Source organism: Ammospiza caudacuta, chromosome 7 (genome assembly GCF_027887145.1).
Source record: "Ammospiza caudacuta isolate bAmmCau1 chromosome 7, bAmmCau1.pri, whole genome shotgun sequence".
Classification (NCBI taxonomy): Eukaryota; Metazoa; Chordata; class Aves; order Passeriformes; family Passerellidae; genus Ammospiza; species Ammospiza caudacuta.
In genome coordinates, this window is record NC_080599.1 from 41,491,798 (window position 1) to 41,515,656 (window position 23,859).

Genomic DNA, 23,859 nt, shown 5'->3' on the forward strand with positions numbered 1-23,859 from the left:
ATCTCCTGCCTCCTTTCCAGCACCAACCCATGCCAATCCTTTCGCAAGAGGAAAAATGCATTTGGCAATTTTGCAGTTGTAGTATCCTCGGACACTGTGTATCAGGCCCTGGTGCATGAAATGTGACAATTCTTCAAGGTTTTCATACTTTCAGGCTATAGCAAATACAGCATATAAAAGTGTGATATTAATTCAAAACAGAAAACTGAAAAACCCCAACAACTTAGAATCTTGCTTTGCCAGTTTTAAGAGGAGAGACTGCTTCTGGATGCTCAAGAATCCACCCACAACAGGCTTTTTTTTCTCATGGAAGGCTGAAGCCTTAAATATTGCATGCAATTTTCAAGGCTTGCAGCCAAATTTCAGGGTATGAACACGTAAATTCTTAGAAGGCCTTAGTGAGCCTGTTATTCTCATTTGTCCATTCTGATTATTATTGGCCTTTTAAAAATGGTAAAATAGTAAAATATACTTACAGGCAAAAGAATTCAGGAAATGAGCACATATTTCATTAAGAGAAGTATTAATTAGCATTTCTGAATGGTTTCACATTCAATGGCAACATCATTTTGCTTATCAAATGCAGAAGTCCAACCTTCCAGCAGTAAAGATAACAACTACTAAATTTTGTTCAAAACATAAACCAGCAAATACTTAGATGCTTGCCTTGCCTTTCCACATGATGCATTACAATAACAGCTGCTATTTTACTTTGTTAACAGCGACTTTTCTCTCACTAAATTAAACAATACCCAAACCAATTTGAGTGAATTTTGGTGGTACCCTGAGTTAAAAATAATTTTGGATAAACATGTTTGACAACTACTAAGTTAATGAAACATTTATTTCCTCCATATCACATCCTAAGCATTTAAAGTTTTGAAGCCTACATATCTGTGCATCTCCTCATGCTTTGTTTCACATCACAGAGCAATCCTGAAGCACACAAAATGGATTCCCCTTGGATGAAATTTAATTAGAAGATGTGCTCCAATCACCAACAGGCATTCCAGCCACAGGAGCAGACCTGAGCTGATCCAATGGGAAAACCTCAGGAATGCACACAGTAGGGTATGGTCATGTGTTCAGTGCCAAATGTTCTGCTCCAAAAAATCAAATTCCGTCAGTCCATACAATTTTTAGTCTAAACACAGCCTGAGCAACAGGAGTTGGGATTAACTCTGAGTATTTATCTCAATTGTCTCCACTCCAGAGTTTCTTTGCATGCTCAATGTATATGTTTTCAGATATTTCAGTTGCATGGGGCAAAGAGGAATGAACATTTTGGTTCTTTTCACTTCTTGTTGCAGTGACATAAGTGGTGGCTGATGGGAAATAAAACAAATACTGCAGATTGTTTTGATTCCTGTCAAGGCTGTTATTACACTCTTCACATATGACTTTTTTTTTTCTAAAAAACCACTTTGCAAAATAACATGTCTGGTGCTTCACATTGCTGTTGTCAAATAGTCCAGACTATCTCAACATTCTTCCTGTCATATTCCAGAGTATGGCAGAGGAATGATCAAAATGATTTTCTGGGTTTCTGAGCTGAGAAAAAACATGGATTTCCACAATGAATGCTCTTGTTCTTTGGGAGCATCCCCAGTCTTTGAATTCCAGTTGCTCTTCATAACCACATTAAAGATGTGCAGATAAAAACCCAGATTTTTTTATTGCATTTGGAATAGAAAAGGGCTGTATGTGTAACTTTTAAAATAAATGTCTCAGGCGCAGTGATGTTCAGTACATTGCTTTAATTGTTTGGAATCTGAAAGTTAAATTCTATTACCTCCACCACAACTTGAATATGAACTCTGAAGAAATGCTCTTATTTGTCAAGTTGGCTGAGCGAGGAGAGCACTATCCTTACAGGGATTTCAAATCAATCCTACTCCAGGAGGTAACTGCCACTACTAATAAGGATTTTGTTTGCAATTTGCTGTATGTTTCCTCAGGATGTCACTTTGCTCATCAAGCAAGCCTGCAGGCACTCACTCCACTCCAAACAATATAAAGCCATTAAATTCTTTTGCCTTGTTAAGGGGAAACACAAACTTCCATCCACCCAAATAGAAAGGTAAGTGGAAAAGTAATGTTCTACCCCATGCAAGTGATTTTTCTAAGTTATTATTTTAGCAATGTGAGCTCCCTTCCAGTTTGATCTTTAACTTTTGTGAGACTGTCAGAGTTTCACATACGAAATAAGAATAATATGTTGGGGTTTTTTTTTCCAGAAGCAGATCTACTCTGTTCACTCACTCCTTATTCTTCATGCTTCCAACAACTTTTGCTTTTCTGGGACATTGCCAATTAGCCCAAAGATTTCCAGAGGTAGTTCATCACACTGGACACTCAAAGTGGAAGAGGAGTGAAGTACAACAGAAATGTAATTTTTGGTAGGCTGCTTAATGCTGTGCCTGACCCAGCCATTTTGGGTGTTTTAAGCATCATCTCATTTGTCCATGTAGATCCATTAACTCAAGAGTACTTCAGCAGATTATTGTTCTTTACTCCCCTGTTCTCTTGTCTCCGTTTCTTGCTTAGCACAGCATGAAATACTTTAACTGGTTTACATGATGTAATTGGTCACCTTGAAGCCAGGAGAGATGCACTGAGTGTTTGAGAGCTGACTGTGAGCTCTGCTCTTGTGCTGGAACTACACAGACTCTATTCTAAAACTTCACATATTCTATTAAACTCTGGCTGTTTCCACTTCTCCTTGGTAGCTTTTCTAACTCTAGAGCTCTGCACTGGCATAACTCTTGGCTGTGATCACACCCTGGTAGCACTTGGATATGTTTATTTCCTCTGACTAAAGGGCAGATCTTCCCAGAAATCCATCTCTGATGCTCTGCCCATTTCGACACTGTCTGAGCACCACAGAGAGATTCTGAGCAAAACAAAGCTGTAAATTATTTACCTGCTTGATTCTAAACCCAGGCAAGCAATGATTTCATCCCTCCACAGAAAGTCCATATAATTTCAGGCAGCCTTGGAGAAGGCCAGTCCAGCTCATGCCCCACCCAGTTCAGTTAACATTACTGGAAATATTCTGCTTTAAATTTCATACCAGGCTGTACAAAAGACCTTTGCCTGTTGCCATGGGATTCTGCTCCTGATTGTAAGAGATAGACAAAATACCTTTTGACAGTTCTTTGCTGTAAATATGTTCCTGTTGTAAATTGACTCTTATTTTGTGTGTGCCCAGGGACATAATTCCAATTAAAACTTTGGATTGTGGCTCTCCTGTTTGTGTAGCACAAACAGACACTTGCACTTTCTCCACAAAGGCAAATTGCATATGTGATTTGGAAATTGTCTTTTTTAAAAAGCAAGTACACACATGCTACCAGTAAACTCAAACCTACCTCCAAATGTGTGTTACAGCATCTCCCTGTCTCACTTTTATGACCTAAACTGAGTTTAAAGTCTTATAATTTAAACTGGTTTCTCAAATTTTGATACTTCAATGCCTTTTATTTGTAAGTGAAAACAAGAATAACATGTGTTGAGGTATAAAATATTTTGAGATACAGTTTTGACATTCTGATCCATTCTGTGTCCCTGTGTATATTACATTAAAAAAAGAAAAAAATTTGTTTGAATACATATCTTTTCAGGCTTCATCCAACTTAATTACTAGACAAACACAATCCCAAATTCTTTTGGTCAATACTGCTCCATCAAACAGGCTCTGGCTGCATTCCTGGCTTTAAGAAGCAGAAATCTAGGGGTTTTCTTTCTATGCTGAAATGCATTATATTGTGTGAAGGATCCAGCCAGTCAGGAGATCAGGGTTGCACTGTGTGACAGACCTTTCTACATCTTTCTTTACCACTCAGCAGTGATGTTTTAATCACTGACAAATCATCAGAGGTCTCATTGGGCCCACTACGGTGAAAGGAACCCATTAAAGAGAGCCCCATTCAAGTGAGGCTCCCCCATGATGAGTGATGTGTGAGATGTGTCAGTTCACTGAACTTTAACCTGTTCGATGCATTCTATATTTCAAAAAGGTTGTAAGGCACTAAATCAAACACCTTATAAAGTTTATGCAGCTTCATCAACATATATGTGATATACTCAAAGGCCAAAAAGAATTGTTTGACAAATCCTTTTTCTCTCCAAACACGGACTGCCTTTCATTAGGATTTAACTTTTGCTAACTAAACCTTCATCAGCCTTTTAATTAGTTTCCTGGGGTTGTTGCCAAAATACCAGTCTGTGCTAACCTGGGTCACACGAGCTGCCTTCCTGAGTATTTGCACAATAAAAAGGCAAAGGCACCCCCCGTTTCCAAAACACATTCATTTAGCAGAGCATTGGGTCTGAGGTGATCCCAGCTCCTACCAGGACTCCTGTACTCCTGATTTAAGAGTGTTTATCCCCAACAAAATCCCTCTCTGCTATTGCTGGACTTGAAAACATTTTGCCCCAAGGTGACAGAAATTAAAAGAAACTCTTATATGGGCCTTTTGAAAATCATAATTTTGAACTAAAACCTGAGTTTTAGTTTATTTAGAATTAAAGAGATCCCAGAAAATAAACTAAACTAGAACTTTTTGTTTTGCCCACATGGATTTTTCCTTCATGTCTTTTATTTTCTTTTTTCCCCCTTTCTTTTCTTCCCCTTCTCCTATTTACTACTTGAAAGCTATTTATGTCCCCTATTCCCATTAAGGCTAAACATTTGCTATTAATTTTAAATGCTTTCTTCATTGTGTCACTGAACCATAACGCATTTTTTAGCTAAATTTGTTTTCTTTCATGTCAAGGGATGTGGCTTTGGAGATATACAATTAATGTATTTTCTTACCAAAAAAAAAAAAAAAAACCAACCAAAAAACCCACGCAGAAAAAGAACAGAAAAGTATTTTTGCTAAGAAAAATAAATATTTGCTAAGAAATTTGTACAGCTGTGGGAATTTAATCCTTCTCAAGCACACCATAGTACACCCTTCTTTTATCCCTTACTGAACATAAACTTGCTATGATTATTGGGCCAGTAGTAACTTGTAGTTATTGTTGTATTTGTCCATAATCACGCAGCTCAAAATACAGGATGCAGCATCTTCAACTATTAAAAAAACCCATAAACTTTAGAAGCTCAATTCAATCTCCACTCCATAGTTGCAGATCCTATAGGAAAAAAAAAAAATAAAAATCACAGGTCTACTTGATTTCTTTTCAGATGAAGTAATTTTGCTGATCACCCTCATTGTCTTTCAGAGTACCTCTGCTGGCTCTGCCACCTATTTTGTGAGCCGTGCATTGTTACATCTAATTTATTCTTTAGTTTTGCTGGTATCAAACACCACATTTTTGACTGCTTTTGTGCTCTGGGATGTCGCTCCTGAGGGGTTGGAACTCCTCAGGTCAAGAGAACTGCACAGAAATTTGGGGCACAGCATCCATTTTATCTTAAGGAGCTTTCAGCTCCTGTATCATGAAATGCAATCCTGTGAGTAGGGATTGCCTTCCTGGATTTCCTTGTCCAAGGTAAGTCCATCACAGCTGAATTGCCAGCCACATTCGGAGGAAATCTTGCCAACCACCTTTGAAGAAAATCAGGAATATGCCATTATTCTGGCTCTGGATCCAAATGGACCATCTGCCTGAGCTACCTGCAAGTCCTGGACAGAACCAAAGTTCAGTTGTGTCTGTCTTCTCTGTGTCACAGGAGCACACAACAGTTTCAGTTACAATAAAAGAAAAAAAGGTAAAAGTCATATTACTGCCATATTATTGTACCACAAACATATTTGTAACTCCACAGCATCTCCACGTTCCTCTGAGCTGGGCTGTGTGTCTGTGCTCCAGTGGGGCAGTTTTTGAAGGTAATACCAGCATGGACAGGGTGTTTCTGTCTGGAACTGATAATCTGTGAACAATGGATACAGATAAAACAGGGGAGAAAATGTTCTGCCTTTCCCAGGCACTGATGTGTGACCCACAGAGCTGCCTCAGGTAACACAATGGTGCTGTGTAAAGTTTCAGGAACACACTGCACATTTCCAAATTCCCTCAGCTGTTTGCTGGGAAAGCTCTGAAGCTACACGGATGAGCTGTGCAACCTAGTGCCCAGCTTTTTCAACTGTTCCTATAGATAAGTCCATATAGATACTGTTCATATAAACAAGGGCTCTGTTTTGCATTTAACTTGGCAAATAAAGACCTAAATACACAAATATACAAAAGACCTAAATACACAAATATACAAAATTTAATCCAAGGCGTCTCTGCTGTTGATATAAAGTTTGCAGTAAATAGAAGATAAAATATGTAAATATTTGAACAAAAATATAATTAAAATAAATGAGAGAAACTCGTGTTTTCACATCTGCTCATTGGTGCCAATTGCCAGCCTCACATTTCATCTTCAGGACTCAGTTGATTAAGGTAGCCATGACATATTTTCTGTCAAGAAGCCATTCATATCTATAAAGATATATATCCCAACCTCACTCTCCCAAAATAGCAAATTCATTCAGATTTTGTAAGACATGCAAATGCTGCAGCTTCACTGATGCTCATGGAAGGTATCTGCCTCACTTGGGATACATGCAAAAGAGTTTTATTACTTGTTGGATTTTTTTCTCTTTTTTTTTTTTTTATCACCTGCTGTTGTTCTTCCAGCTCCTCACTTTCCAATACAACTTAAAAACACTCAACCTCCCACAAAGCCCATTCCCTAGCAACAAAACTCCATTAGAATGAATGTTCTAGGAATGATGGTCCCTTACTACAATAATTGAATTATAAAACCCACCTTGGCCTCCTCACTCTGTATCCAGCACCAAGTGGACAAGGCTGGGAGGCTCCTCCCCTCCCTGGTAGATCTCAACCTTGGTGTTGAGGAACTGTCTTCTCCTGGGATGAGAGCCTAGTTTATCATCTCTGTAATGATGCATGTTCCTTGTTTCATCCAGCTGCCTTCTTTGGAAGAAATGGACAGCTAAATAGATTTAAATAGATTATATCCTAATTAATAATTAACATTTAAAGCAGATATACAAAATGGCTCACAGCCAAGTGGGAAATAAACCCTTTTCTTCAAGCTACAATTAATTTTTTCCAGAGATAAAATGATAAGAAGTACAAGAAAATATTTAGCAACATTTATCTGCACGTTGAAATAGAACTATTATGACCTGGAAAATGTGTGGAAAGGTTCCTGACATCTGGTCCTCCTTGATAATATTCTTCCATGGTGCTCAAACAAAATGCTGAATAACAAATACAACACAAAGCTCTGCCTCCTATCCCATAAAGTCTGCTCTTCCCTACTCTTTTTTTTCCTCCCCTTTGTCTAAAAATTAAATAAAATACATGAAATTAATCCAGTGAAGAAAAAAATATCGCAGGATTCAGAGGAGAAATCCATAAATTTCTACTTATTCTCAGCAAAGTCCAAAAAAAAGTGAGCTTGAACACTGACCAGCTTTGCAGACCCTCTCACAGCAAAGATTGCAGGGCCACTTTGCTGCCACCTTTAAGCTCCAGGCTGCTGGGCTGTGAATGTAGGAAGGGATATTCCATGGCATTTGGAGACAAGCTTGAAAACATGCATTACATATATTTAATGTAGTAAATAAAGCATTCTTCCCCCACAGCTCCAGCAATGCAATCCAGTGCTGTTAAACTCCGCGCTTACATTTGCCTTTGCTCAATCCCTTTCTATCCAGAGAGCATTTCCTCCTCCCTCCAAACACAGCTGCTCTAATCCCAAGGCTCAGAATAAGCCACATTTCAGCACAGCGAGCAGGAGCAGAGGCCAAGGAGCCAAGCCAGACCTGCCAATTCTCCAGGCTGCTGTCACTCCCTCTGTCCCAGGTCTCCACAGGTGATGTTTTCCTCTATTTCCATATTTCCATTCTATTTCCCTCTATTTCCATGTTTTGGAAACAGCAGGCAGAGATGGGGTTGTATCATGTGCTCCACCCTGATTTTTGATATATATGGGGCCCTGAAGAACCTGATTTAGGGAAGAGGAATCCTCCCTGCACATGGCAGGGAGGAGAACATGATGATTTTTACCATCCCTTCCAGTGCAAGCCATTCTATGATTCTATGATTTATTTCAGGTGGAAAAAACATGAAGGATTGAGCTCTTTTCCAGATGGGGACTGCACCCAGCAGAGGATTTACCTGCTGATGGATCCTTTGGCACCACTGCAATAACCCAGATAATTACAAATTGTTATCTTGAGCCAGAGCCTACAGGTCAAACTGGCCCAGAGGCTTCAAATGGAAGCTCACATCACCTTTGAGTGAGTGAACATTAAAAGAAAGGAAGCAGACTTTATCTTTAAGGCTGTGCTAGGCAAACATCTCTTGCAGAAAGTGAATAATAAATATGCTGTGTGCCATGGTAATGTCCATGGGGGGAGGTAAGGAATTGCTATAAAACATGGTATTCTAACTACTACAGATGTTGCTGCTAGAATTTACAGTTTTCCCTGTGTGCTTATCTCTCCTCACCAGTTTCTGCACATTGAATCACATTCAAACGTGAGCCATTTGAAGCCATCATTTTATTATTTTAACCTTTTTTTTTTGTTTTGGAGCTACCATTAATTTCTTCTGTGCTATTCTGTAATGTTAAATAGATTCAAGAACTGTATTTACAAACCACATGCAATCCTATTTTGGCACATGTAAATTACATGCAAATACATTCTAAATTAGTTTGTTTATCACTCCAGAATTCTAATCCAAAGGTTTTGTTTTTTAAATTTAGTTTTTATCCTGACATGTTTACAAATGAGTTTGACTCTGGAAAATAACTTAATAAACTCAGGGTTAGCTATGCAATTAGAGGAGGCATCGGGGAACCATAAAACCTGGAAAACAACATTTACATCTTTTGTACATCCAAGATTCCACCTTTTTTTTCCCTCCCTTAAATTCATCATTTCAAAATATTGCTGTTATTTTCGTATGAGGACAAACAGCAAGAACTCATTTTTATAACCAATGACCCTTCTCTCCAACAAGCAAGTCATGGGGTAGCACTGGATAAAATGCATAAAGTAGAAGATTTCATTATAAAAAAAGAGAAAATGAAAAATAACTGAATTAACATTGATCATGACTTTTCAACGGCATTTCTTATTATTACGGCCGAGCAAAGTCTCCTGTGCGCAGTAAAGCTTTCCCATGTATTATTAGTCCTCTACAGAAAGCTATGAAAAGACACAAATCTGTTTTGTCAAAGGACAGAAGAGCATTTAGTTATAGGAGGAAGTATGGCCATAATCCATTGTGGGGTTGAAGGTGAAGAAAACAGAACTATAACATGGAGCCTTAAGAGAGTAATACCCTGCAGTTAATTCCTGAGCTCCACGGCCAGGCTGGCCAGGCTGCAGGGAGAGCTCACTCCCAGGGCAGCCTGGCATCTCCAGGTTTGTATTTATGGGCAGCAGCACTGCTGCCTGCCAGCCCTGCTCCTGCTGGGTGCTTCCAGAGGCATTTTTGGGATGCCACAACTCAGCTGTTGTGAGCACCACCACCCTGACAGAGCTGTCCCTCAGAGGTGGGAATGCCTTGCTTGGCTGTGCTGCTGCTGGGGATTCAGCCCAGAGTCCAAATGAGACGTTTAGGAAAGTTCCCCAGCCCATGGAAAGATATTTGAGTGTTTGGATAACAAAACTGCAGCCCACCCCCTGGAGTGAGGGGCTCAGCTTGGGATCAGCATGAAGTCGCTTTCGTTGTTTGGTTTGTCCAACCTCCAACAAGAATTAGGGGTTTGGTCCAAGTCAGCTGCAATTTAAGTGCTCTGGACCAGATCCCAAAGCAAACGTGCAGCAGGTCTAAGTGAGGGCTCCTTTGGCTTCCAGCCACAGGCCCTACACCCTCGCAGTCCCTGGAAGGAAGGTGGGCTCAGCACAGGGAACAGGCAGCAGCACAACAGGATTTGGCATCACTGTGAGACTCCTTGGAGGATGGGCAGAAAAATCAGGGTCTCTACAGATAGATTCCTTCCTTCCTTCCTTCCTTCCTTCCTTCCTTCCTTCCTTCCTTCCTTCCTTCCTTCCTTCCTTCCTTCCTTCCTTCCTTCCTTCCTTCCTTCCTTCCTTCCTTCCTTCCTTCCTTCCTTCCTTCCTTCCTTCCTTCCTTCCTTCCTTCCTTCCTTCCTTCCTTCCTTCCTTCCTTCCTTCCTTCCTTCCTTCCTTCCTTCCTTCTTACCGCGACCTGTGTGGGTCGCAGTTGGTGAGAGAGAGACGGTGAATCTTGTATCTTGATCAGAAGGCTGAATTTATTAATATATGATATAATACATTATAATTATACTAAAAAGAATATAGAGAGAGGTTTGCAGAGCAGCTAGCTAAGCTGAGAAGAGATAGAAAAGAACCCACAACAAAGTTGTGGCCAAGGACTCAGTCCCCTGGCCTGAACTGGTGATTGGCTCTTAATTATAAACATAGAAAATGAGCCAATCAAGGTGAATCCTATTGCATTCCACAGCAGCTGATAATAATTGTTTACCTTCTCTTCGGGGGCCTCTGGCTCCCGAAGACACAGAAATATGAAAGGAAGGATTTCTGTGGAGAAATGTCTGCGACATCTCACCTTTCTAAATTGTATAAAAATAAAAGAAAAATGCTGATGTGGAATGAACAGGAAATTCCTTCACCTATAAAATATAGAATACTAACAATTCACTAAAACAATCCTACAATATAAGAAAATTGCAAGAAACAATGCAAAGAGAATTCAAGTCCATGCAGCTGAGTTTCAGGAACAGTCCATCAGCTGAAGTCGTTTCTTTTGGACATCTGAGAGTCCTTAGAGTCCTTTTTGTCCTGAAACAGCATAACACAATTTTAAACAATTTGAAACAATTTGAACAATTTTTAGAATGTCCTTTTCTGGCCCTTCAGTGCTTCAGCACTTCAGAGCTGCTGCCCGCCTATTTTCAATCTTTTTTATTTAATTTTTAATTTTTTTTTTTTTTTTTTTTTTTTTTGATCGAAAAGCAAAAGAGCCGAGCAGAGCAGTGCCAGAGAAGGAAAGGCCCTGGGGGCCCTGGCCCATACTGGACCAGGAACCCCAAAACTGGCTCACACAGGGGGACCCGGACCGGTAGGACAAACCAGAATCCCCAAAAACATCAAGAGGCCTCGCAGTGGGCCCGGCCCAGGAAACTCCTGAGCCCAGCATCCCAGGCCAAACCCATAAGGAAGGCTTGGCATTCCCGCAGGCCTGAACCTTGCTGCCAGCACAATGGCAGCACGGGTAGTGAGACGCTTCCTTTCCCCTAAACCACTGAGGCATGCCAGCAGCAGGGAAATAGAAGCTGCCCCGAGAATCTTCATCTCGGGTCTGGGAATGTTTGTTTCCCACAGCATCACGGCACCACCCCCACTGGGCTGGGGACCAAAGGCAAAACTTTCGGGAGCCCCCTCCCCCTCGCCGCTAGGGCACAAGAGGGGCGGCGGCCTCCATGGGACAATCCCCGAAAAACCACCCCCCAAACCGCCGAGCTTGAAAGCCGGCAGCCGGACTGCCACAACAGTGAGCTGGCGGGCAGCCCCTGCTCCACTGAAGGAGAGACCAGCCTCCAGGGCGGCTGCTGGGACGTCCGGTGGAAGCAGCGGGGATGGAGCCGGAACCGGGGAGGGAGCCGGAACCGGGGGGGGAACCGCGCTGAGCGTGGGATCAGCCGCGGGCTGCTTCGAGGGTCCCGCAGGTTCAACTCCGTTTTCTGCTGCTGACTCTGGGGTCCTCTGCGGAGGCGCAGTCGCAGTCGCCGTCGCAGTGCAAACCGGCAGCAGCGGAGCTGGGAGAGACAGCGGAGCGTCGCTGTTGCTTAGCAACAGGTCAATCGATGGAAGTGCTGTCTCTTCGGCCTTCTCCGACACAGGCTCTGGCGGGGGCAGGGAGGCCGGTGAAACCGCGGGCGGGACCTCCTGGAGAGGCGGAGACGGGATCTCCTGGAGTGACGGCTCTAGCAGGGGCGTGGAGGAAACCTCGGAGACCGGTGCCGCCCCCGTTTCTGAAGGCGGAGTCTGAGAGGCCGGCGCTGGCTTGAGCGGCCGCTCCCATCCCCCCGGAGAGAGAGAAGGGGGGGAAGGAGAACACTCCATCTGAGCATGCTCCGGAGCAAGAGTAAAAAAAACTTCTTCGCGCCGCGAAGTTTCGGCCCCCCCCCGCCACGAAGCAGGGGGGGGGAAAAAACCCAAAGTCCTCCCCCACCGGGTCTTCTGCCAAGGGTGGTGGAAACGGAGCTTGGCCATAACAGTTAGAGATCCACTGAAAACAAGCTGCTCTGCGTTTCAGGACAGGGAAAAGCTTTATAAATGCTGGGTAGATAGAAGGCAACACGCGTCCCTTACTGAAGACACGCTGGATAATCGAGTCCATGCACTCCCAGACAAAAGCATCTAAAGCATATAAGACATCAGCAAAGAACCGAAAAAGCTTTGCCCATCGAAAGAATTCATAGATATCTGTTTTTGACAAAAAGAAACCGTCTTCCCTGCACCAATGTTTCCAGAGGGCTATTATTTTCTCCTCTGAAGGGGAGAATTGAATCTCTTCTGGCAAGGCATGGGTCTGCCATACAAACAGCCACAAGCTACGAAGGGCTGGTTCATCAGGGATAGAAAAGTGAACAGTACCTTTTGAAAGAGTCCAGCTTGCTCTGGCCAGCTCCACAGGTCTGCTGCTCTTTTCCATCATCTTTCCTGATGATTTTCCAGAAGAAAGATTCTCTTTGTGGTCAGCCTTGGCTGTGAACTCTGTCCAAATCAGGATCTTCGGTTCTTCAGCTCCTGGCTTGAATCCACTTTCTGAGGTCACTTCAAAGCAACCCTCAAATGCCACACATACAGGATTTTTACCCAGTGCAGCAATTTTGCTCCTCTGGTCTTATCAGATTAAGTTTTGCTCTTACACGAGGGGTCACCAGATATTACCGCGACCTGTGTGGGTCGCAGTTGGTGAGAGAGAGACGGTGAATCTTGTATCTTGATCAGAAGGCTGAATTTATTAATATATGATATAATACATTATAATTATACTAAAAAGAATATAGAGAGAGGTTTGCAGAGCAGCTAGCTAAGCTGAGAAGAGATAGAAAAGAACCCACAACAAAGTTGTGGCCAAGGACTCAGTCCCCTGGCCTGAACTGGTGATTGGCTCTTAATTATAAACATAGAAAATGAGCCAATCAAGGTGAATCCTATTGCATTCCACAGCAGCTGATAATAATTGTTTACCTTCTCTTCGGGGGCCTCTGGCTCCCGAAGACACAGAAATATGAAAGGAAGGATTTCTGTGGAGAAATGTCTGCGACACGTCCTTCCTTCCTTCCTTCCTTCCTTCCTTCCTTCCTTCCTTCCTTCCTTCCTTCCTTCCTTCCTTCCTTCCTTCCTTCCTTCCTTCCTTCCTTCCTTCCTTCCTTCCTTCCTTCCTTCCTTCCTTCCTTCCTTCCTTCCTTCCTTCCTTCCTTCCTTCCTTCCTTCCTTCCTTCCTTCCTTCCTTCCTTCCTTCCTTCCTTCCTTCCTTCTTTCCTTTCCTTCCTTTCCTTCCTTTCCTTCCTTTCCTTCCTTTCCTTCCTTTCCTTCCTTTCCTTCCTTTCCTTCCTTTCCTTCCTTTCCTTCCTTTCCTTCCTTTCCTTCCTTTCCTTCCTTTCCTTCCTTTCCTTCCTTTCCTTCCTTTCCTTCCTTTTCCTTTCCTTCCTTTCTGTAGTCCCCAGAGGACAAAGACAAGGGATGCAGCTGTGCAACAGGGCAGGTAATAAAATAGACCATCATGAATAACACAATCTCCCACTATCTCCCAGCTATTTGGAGAACAGTTATTTTCATTTTGGTTCATATGGCCCAGAAATGTGACTCTGGTTTATGCTGCCTCCTCCCTTATCCTCTCTGCTTTGTGGCCCTTCCCCTCCTGTGCCCGGCTCCTCTGGCAGCACTCTCTGTCCTGGCACTCTCAGCAGGGTCTTGTGCCACGTCAGGAGCAGAGCCTGGTGTTCAAACAGAGTTTCACCTTCCTTTAACTGCTTCCTAAGGACACTGCAGTGCTGCCACTCTAGCAGTCCTCACGTTATCTCATTTAGCAGCAGCTCAAATGACTCCCTCCCAAACTGCACTGAGCTGTGTGATGAACAAGTCTCTTTTCCACCATGGCTTATGCTGCACTTACAGTCAGAATTCACAGAACGAGCACACCTTCCCCATTCAAATCTCCGCTAAAAATTCCTTTGTTATAAGCTCAAAATAATAATAAGAGCTCTGGGTTATCCTTTCTTGAGGGTTTCCCTGTGACCTTGGCTGACTGCTTTAACAGAAATGTTCTGCATACAAAAAAAAATGAGCCTACTGGCAATCCTTAGAAACAAATGAGCTTAGGAAAAGACTCTGTGCAGTTCCTGCTCCCATCTTCCTCAGTCCCACTCATTGTTGCTGTACAATCACCACTGTTTCTGCCATTTTCTGTTATATCAGAGATTGGAGGAAAGGGAGAGCAAAGAGACATAGTTCTATGAAAATAACATTTTATTTTTGACATTCTCTTTCCATGTTTCCCATCCGCTGCCCTGGTCTTTGTCTGCTTAAGTTGCCAATTATTCAGGAGCAGCTTGGTGTCACTGCATCCAGCAGGATGACACCCCTGTGGACTGGGGTACATGGATGCTGCTAAAATAGAAATTTAAAAAAAAATTAAAATGCATAAGCTAAAATTCAGGCCCAGGTGCAATTCAGCTGCACTGGGGTAACAGCACCCTAAAGCCAGTGAGAAAAAGACTTGGGGCTTATCTGTCTCTGGCACAGAAGCCAGGTAACAAGGCTTGGAGGGAGCTGTCCCCACACTGGTGAGGCTGCAGCACAGCTCTGCTGTTCAGGGCTCTGCTGGCTCATGCATTTCTGCACTGTGTTCCATTTTGTAGTGTCAATATAATCCTCTGCTGCCTTCTAGATATTTAATACAATGATTTCCACTTAGTCTTGTTCAGGTCGCTCAGCAAGAAGAAATGTGCCTAAGTGAAGAGTGACAGGTGACCTTGAGAATTAAAATTTCATTAAAAAGGAAGAATGTTTTCCATCCTTTCCATCTGATACTGAAGAAATAAGGTGTTTATGAGAAAAAAAGTTCTATTTTAAGTTTTCCCCTAGCTTACACAAGAAGAGGATCACAATACACCTGTGCACAGACTTGCTGATTTTCAGTCCCTCTAAATGAGGGAGATGCTCATTGTGAAGTAAAACAGAAAGTATTATGTGCAAACATTTACAGCATAAAAAGCCTTGTCACCTGGGATACTTGCTGCTCCTGAAAATTCTGATCAAAGATAAGAACCAAGACAACTCACTGTAATCAATTATGCACACATAGTCCTCAGCCTATGCGCAATTCATAAAAATAACACTAAAAACATAACGTGGATTTACATGCAGAAATGAAATGTGGACATGGTCAGAACACTAATCTTCTGATTGCTATCTTAAATTGGCACTGCTGGCACTTTGAGCAGGTCCCTGGCTAGACACTGTTCCCTTGAAGAGATTTCCAGCAGTCCTTCAGCAGCTCCTGCTCACACCAGAGGAGCTACAGAGCCCCAGCCCAGGGCTGGAGGTGACAGGAGGGAGTGCTTCATCAACCTGGACGTGGGTTTTATGTCCATGCAGGCAGGGATAGTTAATCTCCACACATCCCCAAAGCCCTCATGGTGCATGGAAAGCCTTCATTTGACAATCTGACTGGATTTAACACAGGAACGATGCCCAGCCCTATCCCATGTGTAGCACAGGGCCCCCCTGTACATGGACTGACCAGAGGCAGTGGTCACTCTCCCATATTGATCACTAAATCCAAAAGGGAAGTTGAAGATGCATGAAGATACATCTTCAACTGGCTGGTTTCAAGCAAGTATGAACATGCTCCGATTGTTGTCCTCACAAATACCAAATTCACACTATGAAGTCTTTTCTGCCTCTTTCCCACCCACCCTTATAACAGCAAAGCCAAGGAATTCATGTTGCAATATCAATCCTCTCATCAGCTTTACACCCCTCAAAACCTGTGAAATATTTAGATTTCCACGTGAGGATTTGTTCCTGTTTTGCTGTAGCTGACATCCTTTCCTCACAGGTGTTACACATTTTTGCCCAGGTGAGCCCCAAAGAGTACCCAGTGACTTAATGAGCTGATCAATTACTGTTCATAAGAAAAAATACTGTCTCTTTAAAGGTTATTTGAAGGTTGATTGCTATCTTATTGCTTATATCCTGCAAATCTATTCAGCCTTATGAATGAATTTGACCTTTTTATACTTACTGGGGGAAAAAAACAGAACAGAAGTTAATTTAGAGCTCTATAATACAACATTTTTTCCCAGAGAAATGAAAGGGCATTCAAATCGATACCTGCACAATAACACTCTGATGATGAATGTTTGCACCCAATTTTCTCATTTTGCTAACTTGAGATTGGGCATTTTGAATAGTTCTCAAAGAACATATTCTTTATGTGCTGTGAAGTATGTGGTATTGTGTCCAAACAATGCTAGAGGATAATCATTATAGGAGTGTCACTGGGCCTGAAAAGGTCAGTTAGTTAGAAATGTCAGCTTTCAATGCAACTGTGCTGGACCTTCCCATGTAAGGAACCAATTAAAGGGACATGCCAAGGTGCATGGAAACACCATGGTGACCCAGAATAATAATAAGGAATTGTGGCAAAGCTTGATATTTTTCTTCAAAAGTAATGGATTAGCCTTTAGAATATCTTCTCTGCAGTCTTATTTTGACTTTGCAAATATCACTTCTTCTACATGTATCCAAAAAAAAAAGGTCACTTTTTTAAATGCAAAGGTGGGGATGAAACAGCCTTACTCAAAGTAAACATTCTGCAAACAAATGGGGATAAAGTTCTGGTTTCATTATTGAATCAAAAAAGTGCCATTTCTGTAGAACTCAAAACTGGGATATTGGAGACGGATGTGGGTGATGGTGAGGAACACAGGTGGAAATAGGTCAGGGAACAGGCAGAAAGATCAGTGAGGACTTATTCTCTTGGGACATGGTGTGAGGGAAGGGAAAAGGCACTGCAGTAGGAGGCATCTCTGCAATTATTATTCTGGCAAATGCAGAGGAATAACTGAGAATCAGGAAGGTACTGATCTGCATGAAAGAGTAATTACAAGCAACAATATTATTTCTCCTTATCACAGCAAATGGAAATTCTTACAGCTCTTCAGATGAGAAATTGGATATAGTAAAATTTCCTAATTAGCCTCGGGACAGCTGAAGCCAACCTAATGACACAAAAAAAGGAAAAAGAGTCCACGTCTTCCTTCTGCTCTCTGTTAGTGCAATTATCTTGCTAAAGTTTCATCAAGTCTGGAAAAAACTTCTTCCTGTGGCTTTATGGTTCAGCTAAGACAGGCAACACGAGAATTTCACTTTGAGCAGAGATTCTAGCATTTGTATTTTATTTTCATGGTAGGGAAATTCTTGTACTGTGGGTTCAGACAATCCATTGCCATGCTGAGCGGTGAGATTCTGACTCCCCCAGTTATCTCATATTATTGAGGGCAAACGGGTGGATTAATACCCAGTGATATGGGAAATAATTCACTGAGCATTAAAAGACTCAATTATTACTGGAATTTTAAGTAATTTCTTTTCTCCACCAGCTTTGCAAGTAAAGGAGTGTAAGAAGCTTCAGTAACAAACACGAGCAGCAGTTAAGTTAGGCTGTTTAAAATCTTCAATGCCATCCTTTGACACAGACTAAAATCAATGTGCTATTAATTAATAAGGACTTGCAAAAAAAAAAAATGTTCCCAAGTTTTAGCAGCAAACAACTTTCTGTCACATTTTATTAGTTGGTATCATTTTTACTAATACCTGTCATATAGCTTCATGACTTTGAGTTCATATTATTTTCATGCTTCAATTAGAAAGAAGTTGATAGCCAGACTATCCAGGAAGGTAATGGAAAAGTCTTGTAGCAGGGCTTAGTGGTGAAATTTATAGTTAAATGAAACTTTGAAATATACTATAAAACTTCTCCTTCCTTTACGCACTTTTACTTGAGGTCTCATAAACAGTAATATGTAGAAATGCAAAACTTAATCAGCTAAAAAATATAGCAAATCCCACATATCACTTTATGCAATGCCAGGAGAGCAGAAATATATTTTCCTAACCAGAGGAAATTAACTAGGCAACAGTCCTATATCTATAATTTAAAGCAGTAAAATATGTATGGCAGAAGCTAAAGCCACCTTAAAAGAATTCAGGGTAGCAGTATATCACAAATTAATGAAATGGAGACATTTTTAGAGCATGCAGCACTGATGATATTAAAGGGGGGAGAATATTTCACCACATAGATCAGACTGATAAATACTTTTAAAATCAAGCTTTTTTCCCTGTTTAAATGTGTAAGATCTTGAATGTTAGGAGGAAGCACGTAGAAGCCATTAACACTTCTGACCAAATCTCAATAGAGATTAGGATTATTTTACTCTGTCCCTGCCTGTAAAGCTCTGATGTGGTTTACACATTAGGAAAATCTGAGTAAATCAAAAGCCAGGAATTACAGAGTCAGCACTTACATTTTTTCATCTAAAACAGAGCTGAAAGAAACTTTAAAAAAATGGCTTTATATTCTGTGCTGTAGCCAAGCTGGACACTACGGAATTTTCAACTACCCCAGGTTTTTTAAATGCAATCAATTTACTGCTGCCAAATGTAGTAGGTTTATGTACATCTGGGAAACATGCACCTACGGTGCTGATGAATTTCTCCTGACATTGCACTGATTTCAAGAGAATGTTATTCTAAATTGGCAGTAGAGAGACTGGTAGAGAAGGATAAAGCCCTGAGGATGGCTGAATCAAAGAGAATTTCAAAAGAATTTTCCTGATGGTTCTTGGATAATATCACATGTTAGCTATTTTCAAAGCCAATAGTTTCCAACACACTTCCATTTATGGCATCAATAATTAAAAAATACTTCAGTGGGGGAGGAACTTACCTTACTGAGAAGAGAAATTGGAAAGCTGTGTTATTATCATAAACACAGGAGATGCAAAAAGCTGTGTCTCCATGGAGAAGCTATGGAAACAGGGGTATCTTATTTGCAGCTATTGAGTGGTTACCACAAAATGTGATGTGATTGCATGTGCGTGTTCAAAGTGCTACAAGAACATGATCACAGAGAAATGAAGGGCAGATCCTCGTCTCCTTTGTGCAACAAGGCCAAATTAAACCACCTCAAGCTTTGGTCCTACACCTCCAAGACAACTAGAATAGCATTAAGGACATGTTTTGGATCCAATTCAGGGGTAAAGCTGTGTTTAAAGAAAATTTAAATTACCAAAACTTAAATCTCATTATGTCCCACTCCCTGCCAGCATGTCCCTGCCAGCTCCTAATGAATTTTTAACATCCTTCCCCCACCCCACTGCGCACACCAGCCCTGACTCGGGCACCCTGAACTGTACAGCAGCACTCTAATTGCACCTCACATGTCAAGGGGCAAGAAGAAAGCAGTGTCGTGAGAGCATTGATAAATTTAACCTAACATTCCTCCAGCTCCTCAGCAGCAAAGCAGAGCAGAGAACTCCCCTCCACATTTTACAGGGGTGTCAGTTACTTCAAAGGAATATATTTGAGCACAAGGGAGCCTGGCTTGCTCCCAGCCTATGCATCATTTGTGTCTGGCTGTTTCTGGAGATCCACAGCAAAGAAAAGACTTCCTCCAGTTTGGGGCACAGTGTGGAGCTTGCCATACCTGCTTTATTAGGGTGCTCGAAGAGGTGAGCCCTGCATGTTGCATACAAATAGCGCAGTTGGAGCTGCAGCTCCAGCCATCTGTATTCCTGTTTCTTTTATTTTTTTCACTTTTGCCCAGGCTTGTTTCAGTCCAGGGTATAGATTAATGGTCTATACCTGTTCGGTTTAACATACAGATGTGCTTTTAAGTCCAGCACCAGTTCAGGCAGGTTTCAGGAAGCCAAGCACCCATTGCTTGGGAGTTGGAAGCCACATGGAGCAAGGCAAGAGGCAGCGCTGGATCACTCTTGGTGTGGGTTCAGCACAGCATAGGCAGGGGTGAGGTTCAGGGAACAAGAAACAAATTCTGATCCTTCTGGGGGAATTCTGGGGCATCATGCAGCAGCCATGGCCATGGGGAGCAGGGTGACTGCCATGAGACAACGTTAAGGTTTCTGTGATTCCACAAACTCCCTTTAAATGTTTCGGTGCCTGAGTCTCAACAAAACTTACATTAATGGCATTATTTAACCTTGTAATTAGTCTCATTAATTGGCTGATCAGTTTTTGGAAATTGTTTTAGCAGCACATGGAGAACAGCTGTTGTACTATCTGAGAGGGATCACCATCGATTCTTGACTAAAGGTAGAAAAAACTGGTTCAAGAGCTTCACACACACACAAGAAAAAGAGATGATATTCATTGTGACAGAAGTGCAAATCTCAGAGGTCACCTTTTCTTTTGAAGCCCTTTGTCTATTCTCACAATTAAGCAATAGGGTTTTGGTGGCCGACACCCCTTGTGGGACACAGAGGACTTTCACAATTCCAACTAAAGCTGTGTGACCTCTGCCAAAAGCAAAGGCTGCCTGCCTGCGGCAAGGTGGAGAACAGAAACAAGTCCCAGAGGATTGGCAGGTGCAACTAAACAGCTCAGCCCCTCATTTGAATCAGTAAATTAAGGGTTGACAGTGATTATGGCTGATCTCAGCCATCATAACTGATATCACGACTTTGTAAAAGCAGACTGTCAATGTCAGATCTTAGAACTAGGACTCAAAGAATTAAATATTTTAAAGTAGCAGTCTCCAAAGACAGATAAAAGCCCCAAGGCTATGATTTATTTTATTTTATTTTTGTATTTGTAGGGCTGAAAGTAGACCCTTTAATCCACAGGCTGACATTTTCCAATCCTACTAGGAATTGAGTGCCTAACTTTTTCAACCCCTTTGAAAAATCTCAGCTTTACGCTCTTTGGTAAGTTTGGCCTGATCCAGCACCAAGCTTCTTTTGAAAATGCCTCTACTGAAGGAAAAACTACAGGCACTTTATTATGTAATCGTGAACAAATATTATTTTTTCCCCTCTGTATACAGTTATGGTAGATTTCTGGTTAAATATCAAAGGCTAAAATTTGCATTTCAGAAAAGGTATAGAAAAGGTATTTTCTTTGTTATAGAAAGCTTTTCCCCCACTTTTAGTGCAGCATGCTTACCTACACAGTTATTGAAGATCCTTCTAATTGCTGTGTTCATTTAGTAGATTGCTTTATTAAACAGAGACCTGATCAGCTATTTACTGATCACATCTACACACAAACTCAACCCAATCAACCCTTTTACACTGAATACTGCGTCAGAAATTATGAGAAAAGTATCATAAGTTTGTTTTACAGTAAAGTCTCATATTAAGTAATTCTAGCCCCCAACTCTCATTTCTCTTATTGAAAAAGTGCCTGTAGAGTTTGGTGCCCTTATCCAAGATCTGAGTGTGTGCTATGATTAAGACCTTCAGACATCTTTTTTTTTTCCTTTTTCCTCTAGAAACAGGGAATGCTGAAGATATGGAAAATGAAAAATGTGCCATGTTTGTCCTTGAAGTTACAGTTAGAATAGTGACAATAGCTGTATCACACTGTATTGTTGCTTTTATCAGCAAGTGCCCTGAGCATACATTAACATAATTGCAAACTGCGTGAAAAGTGAACATGCAAAAATGTGATGCAATTGCCAATAGCCTCAAACATCTGTCCCAACAAAGTGTTCCTCCTCCTTATTTTAATTCTTATTATTTTAACAAGGTTAGTGAAGGAGAAACCATGTCACAGATTATACTTACATTCAGAGTGTCAGAACAATTATTGACGTGAAATTGTTATCCAAGCAAATGTGTGTCACATTTTGTTCACTTCCCATAACACCTGTTCACTCTGCTAGCACATTATTACCAGTTAAGGCCAGAATTCATTAGTCCCAGTTAAAGCCCACCTGAAAGCTTAATTCATACACATATCTGAAAAATGAACAAAGTTAAACCTAAACGTGGCACTATTTGAGCAGGGCTTCATCTGAAGCTGATGGGCAGCAAACTTCTGTAGCAGCTAATGGAAAGAAAGTGAGCCAGGCAAAGAGGAATAAATTAAAAGCCACCCAGCCTTAAGTGCTGAGATCACAGAGGAGCACAACTGAACCAAACTGCATTTCCACCAAGGTACTGAGACCTTCAAAACTCGCTCTTGCCACAGCCCCACACTTTCCCAAGAAGAACAAATTTTGGTTTATCTTCTTTATAGGTAAATTACAAAAGCCATTATGAAGCAGATGGATTAAGGCATTTTAATTCCTCCTAAATATTTCCTGCCCCACTTTGGGGTTCTCAGCCCTGAGCCTGGACCTTGTGTCTCCTTCCACACACGTCGAGTGCCACCATCTCCCAGCTCCCCAGACCGCTCCCGTTTGCCACCAAGGAAAGTCAAGCTTGCATTTCTGTGATACTTGAACACACTCTGTGAATTTGAGGGCATCTGCCCTGCAGATATACCACTAACTGTAACCCCAGGAGGCTTAAAGAAATATCAGCACTCCAATTCATAGAGTAAAGGTCTGAGGAGGCAGCTCTGTGAACGGATAACTGCCCGGGGCTTTGCCGAGCACAATATAGCTGTCACTTGTTATTAGGTGAAAGATTTTCTGGGGAACAGTGTTTTTCATTTTGCATGTCAGAGACGGGGGAAAAAACACATTTAGACAACCATCTCTTTAAGAAAAGAGAAGAGAGTGGCGCGGCAGAGCTCACTTACCGGGGCTGGTTATTGTCAGGAGGTCAAGCCGCCGCTTCTGCTGAAAAACAAATGATAAAGGAATTGTTAAAAGGGGACTAATTTTAGCGGGTCAGCTTAGACCTGCAAAGTAAGTGTTCTGACATTTACAGCAGGATTAATTACAAGTTACATGGCTCACTGTAACTCTTTTGGAAGGGATCCACATGTACTTTATGAGGGAGTAAAATCCCCTTCCTCAGTCCTTTTAATGTGTCTTTATTTGCCCTTATAAAGTGTTACTATTTCTTTTTTGGAACATATACTTGAAATGGATAGCTGGAAGCACAGATGGACCGATATATTTATAAAAGTGATTTCTGATTCCACAGGGAAGAAGACATGGAACCAGGACAAGCAACACTAAATTCTTTATTCATATCAATCATTGACTCAATGCCTGTATGTGATCAAACACAATTATATCGCCTTGGGGTGAACCTTTCAAAGATGAGCAGAAGGATCTAGACAAACCCAGGACTGATAAAAGGAAAGCTTCTTTACATGCTGAGTGCAGTCAGCCCATGGATCTTGTTGCCACTGGATATCCCTCATCCCAAAAGCTTGCCAGATTTGATCATCACTGGATATGTGTACAGACAGCAAAATACAGGCAGTTATTATGGCAAATAACCCAGTTTACACAGAGGACTGGTTTCTGGAATGGCTGCAAAACTTCGCAGGATGAACAAACCCATACTATGAGAAAGTTAGGAAAATGTTTGGCCTGGAACAAGCCAAAAGTCCCACCAAAGCCTTTGTGATGGTGAATGCATCTGAGGTTCCCTTTTCCTGTAACACATAGCCAGCACTGTTACCTACTCCACGTTCCCAGTCTTAGATGATCTCTCCACCACTGTCTCTCGGTAGCTTGCCACTTAAATCCAGGTGCTCCTGGACCATTATCATCTTTTCTCCACTTTTCTGTGGGTTGAGAGCTTTCTGTCACAAGCAGGGCTTTCCCCATCTCACGGACAGACTGCTACTGCCCCTTCATCATAGCACTTTCCAACTTACTGTCTTC

The 23,859-nt window shown here is 41.7% G+C and overlaps 1 protein-coding gene across 1 annotated transcript in view; it reads right to left on the reverse strand.

The window, feature by feature from the left end:
• Window positions 1-23,859, reverse strand: part of LOC131559796 (BEN domain-containing protein 5-like) — a 558,988-nt gene that overhangs the window by 74,157 nt on the left and 460,972 nt on the right. Inside the window, exon 6 of the mRNA XM_058808276.1 lies at window positions 22,818-22,857. Within this exon, the coding sequence (XP_058664259.1) occupies window positions 22,818-22,857 (40 nt within the window). The remainder of the gene's footprint in view (window positions 1-22,817; window positions 22,858-23,859) is intronic.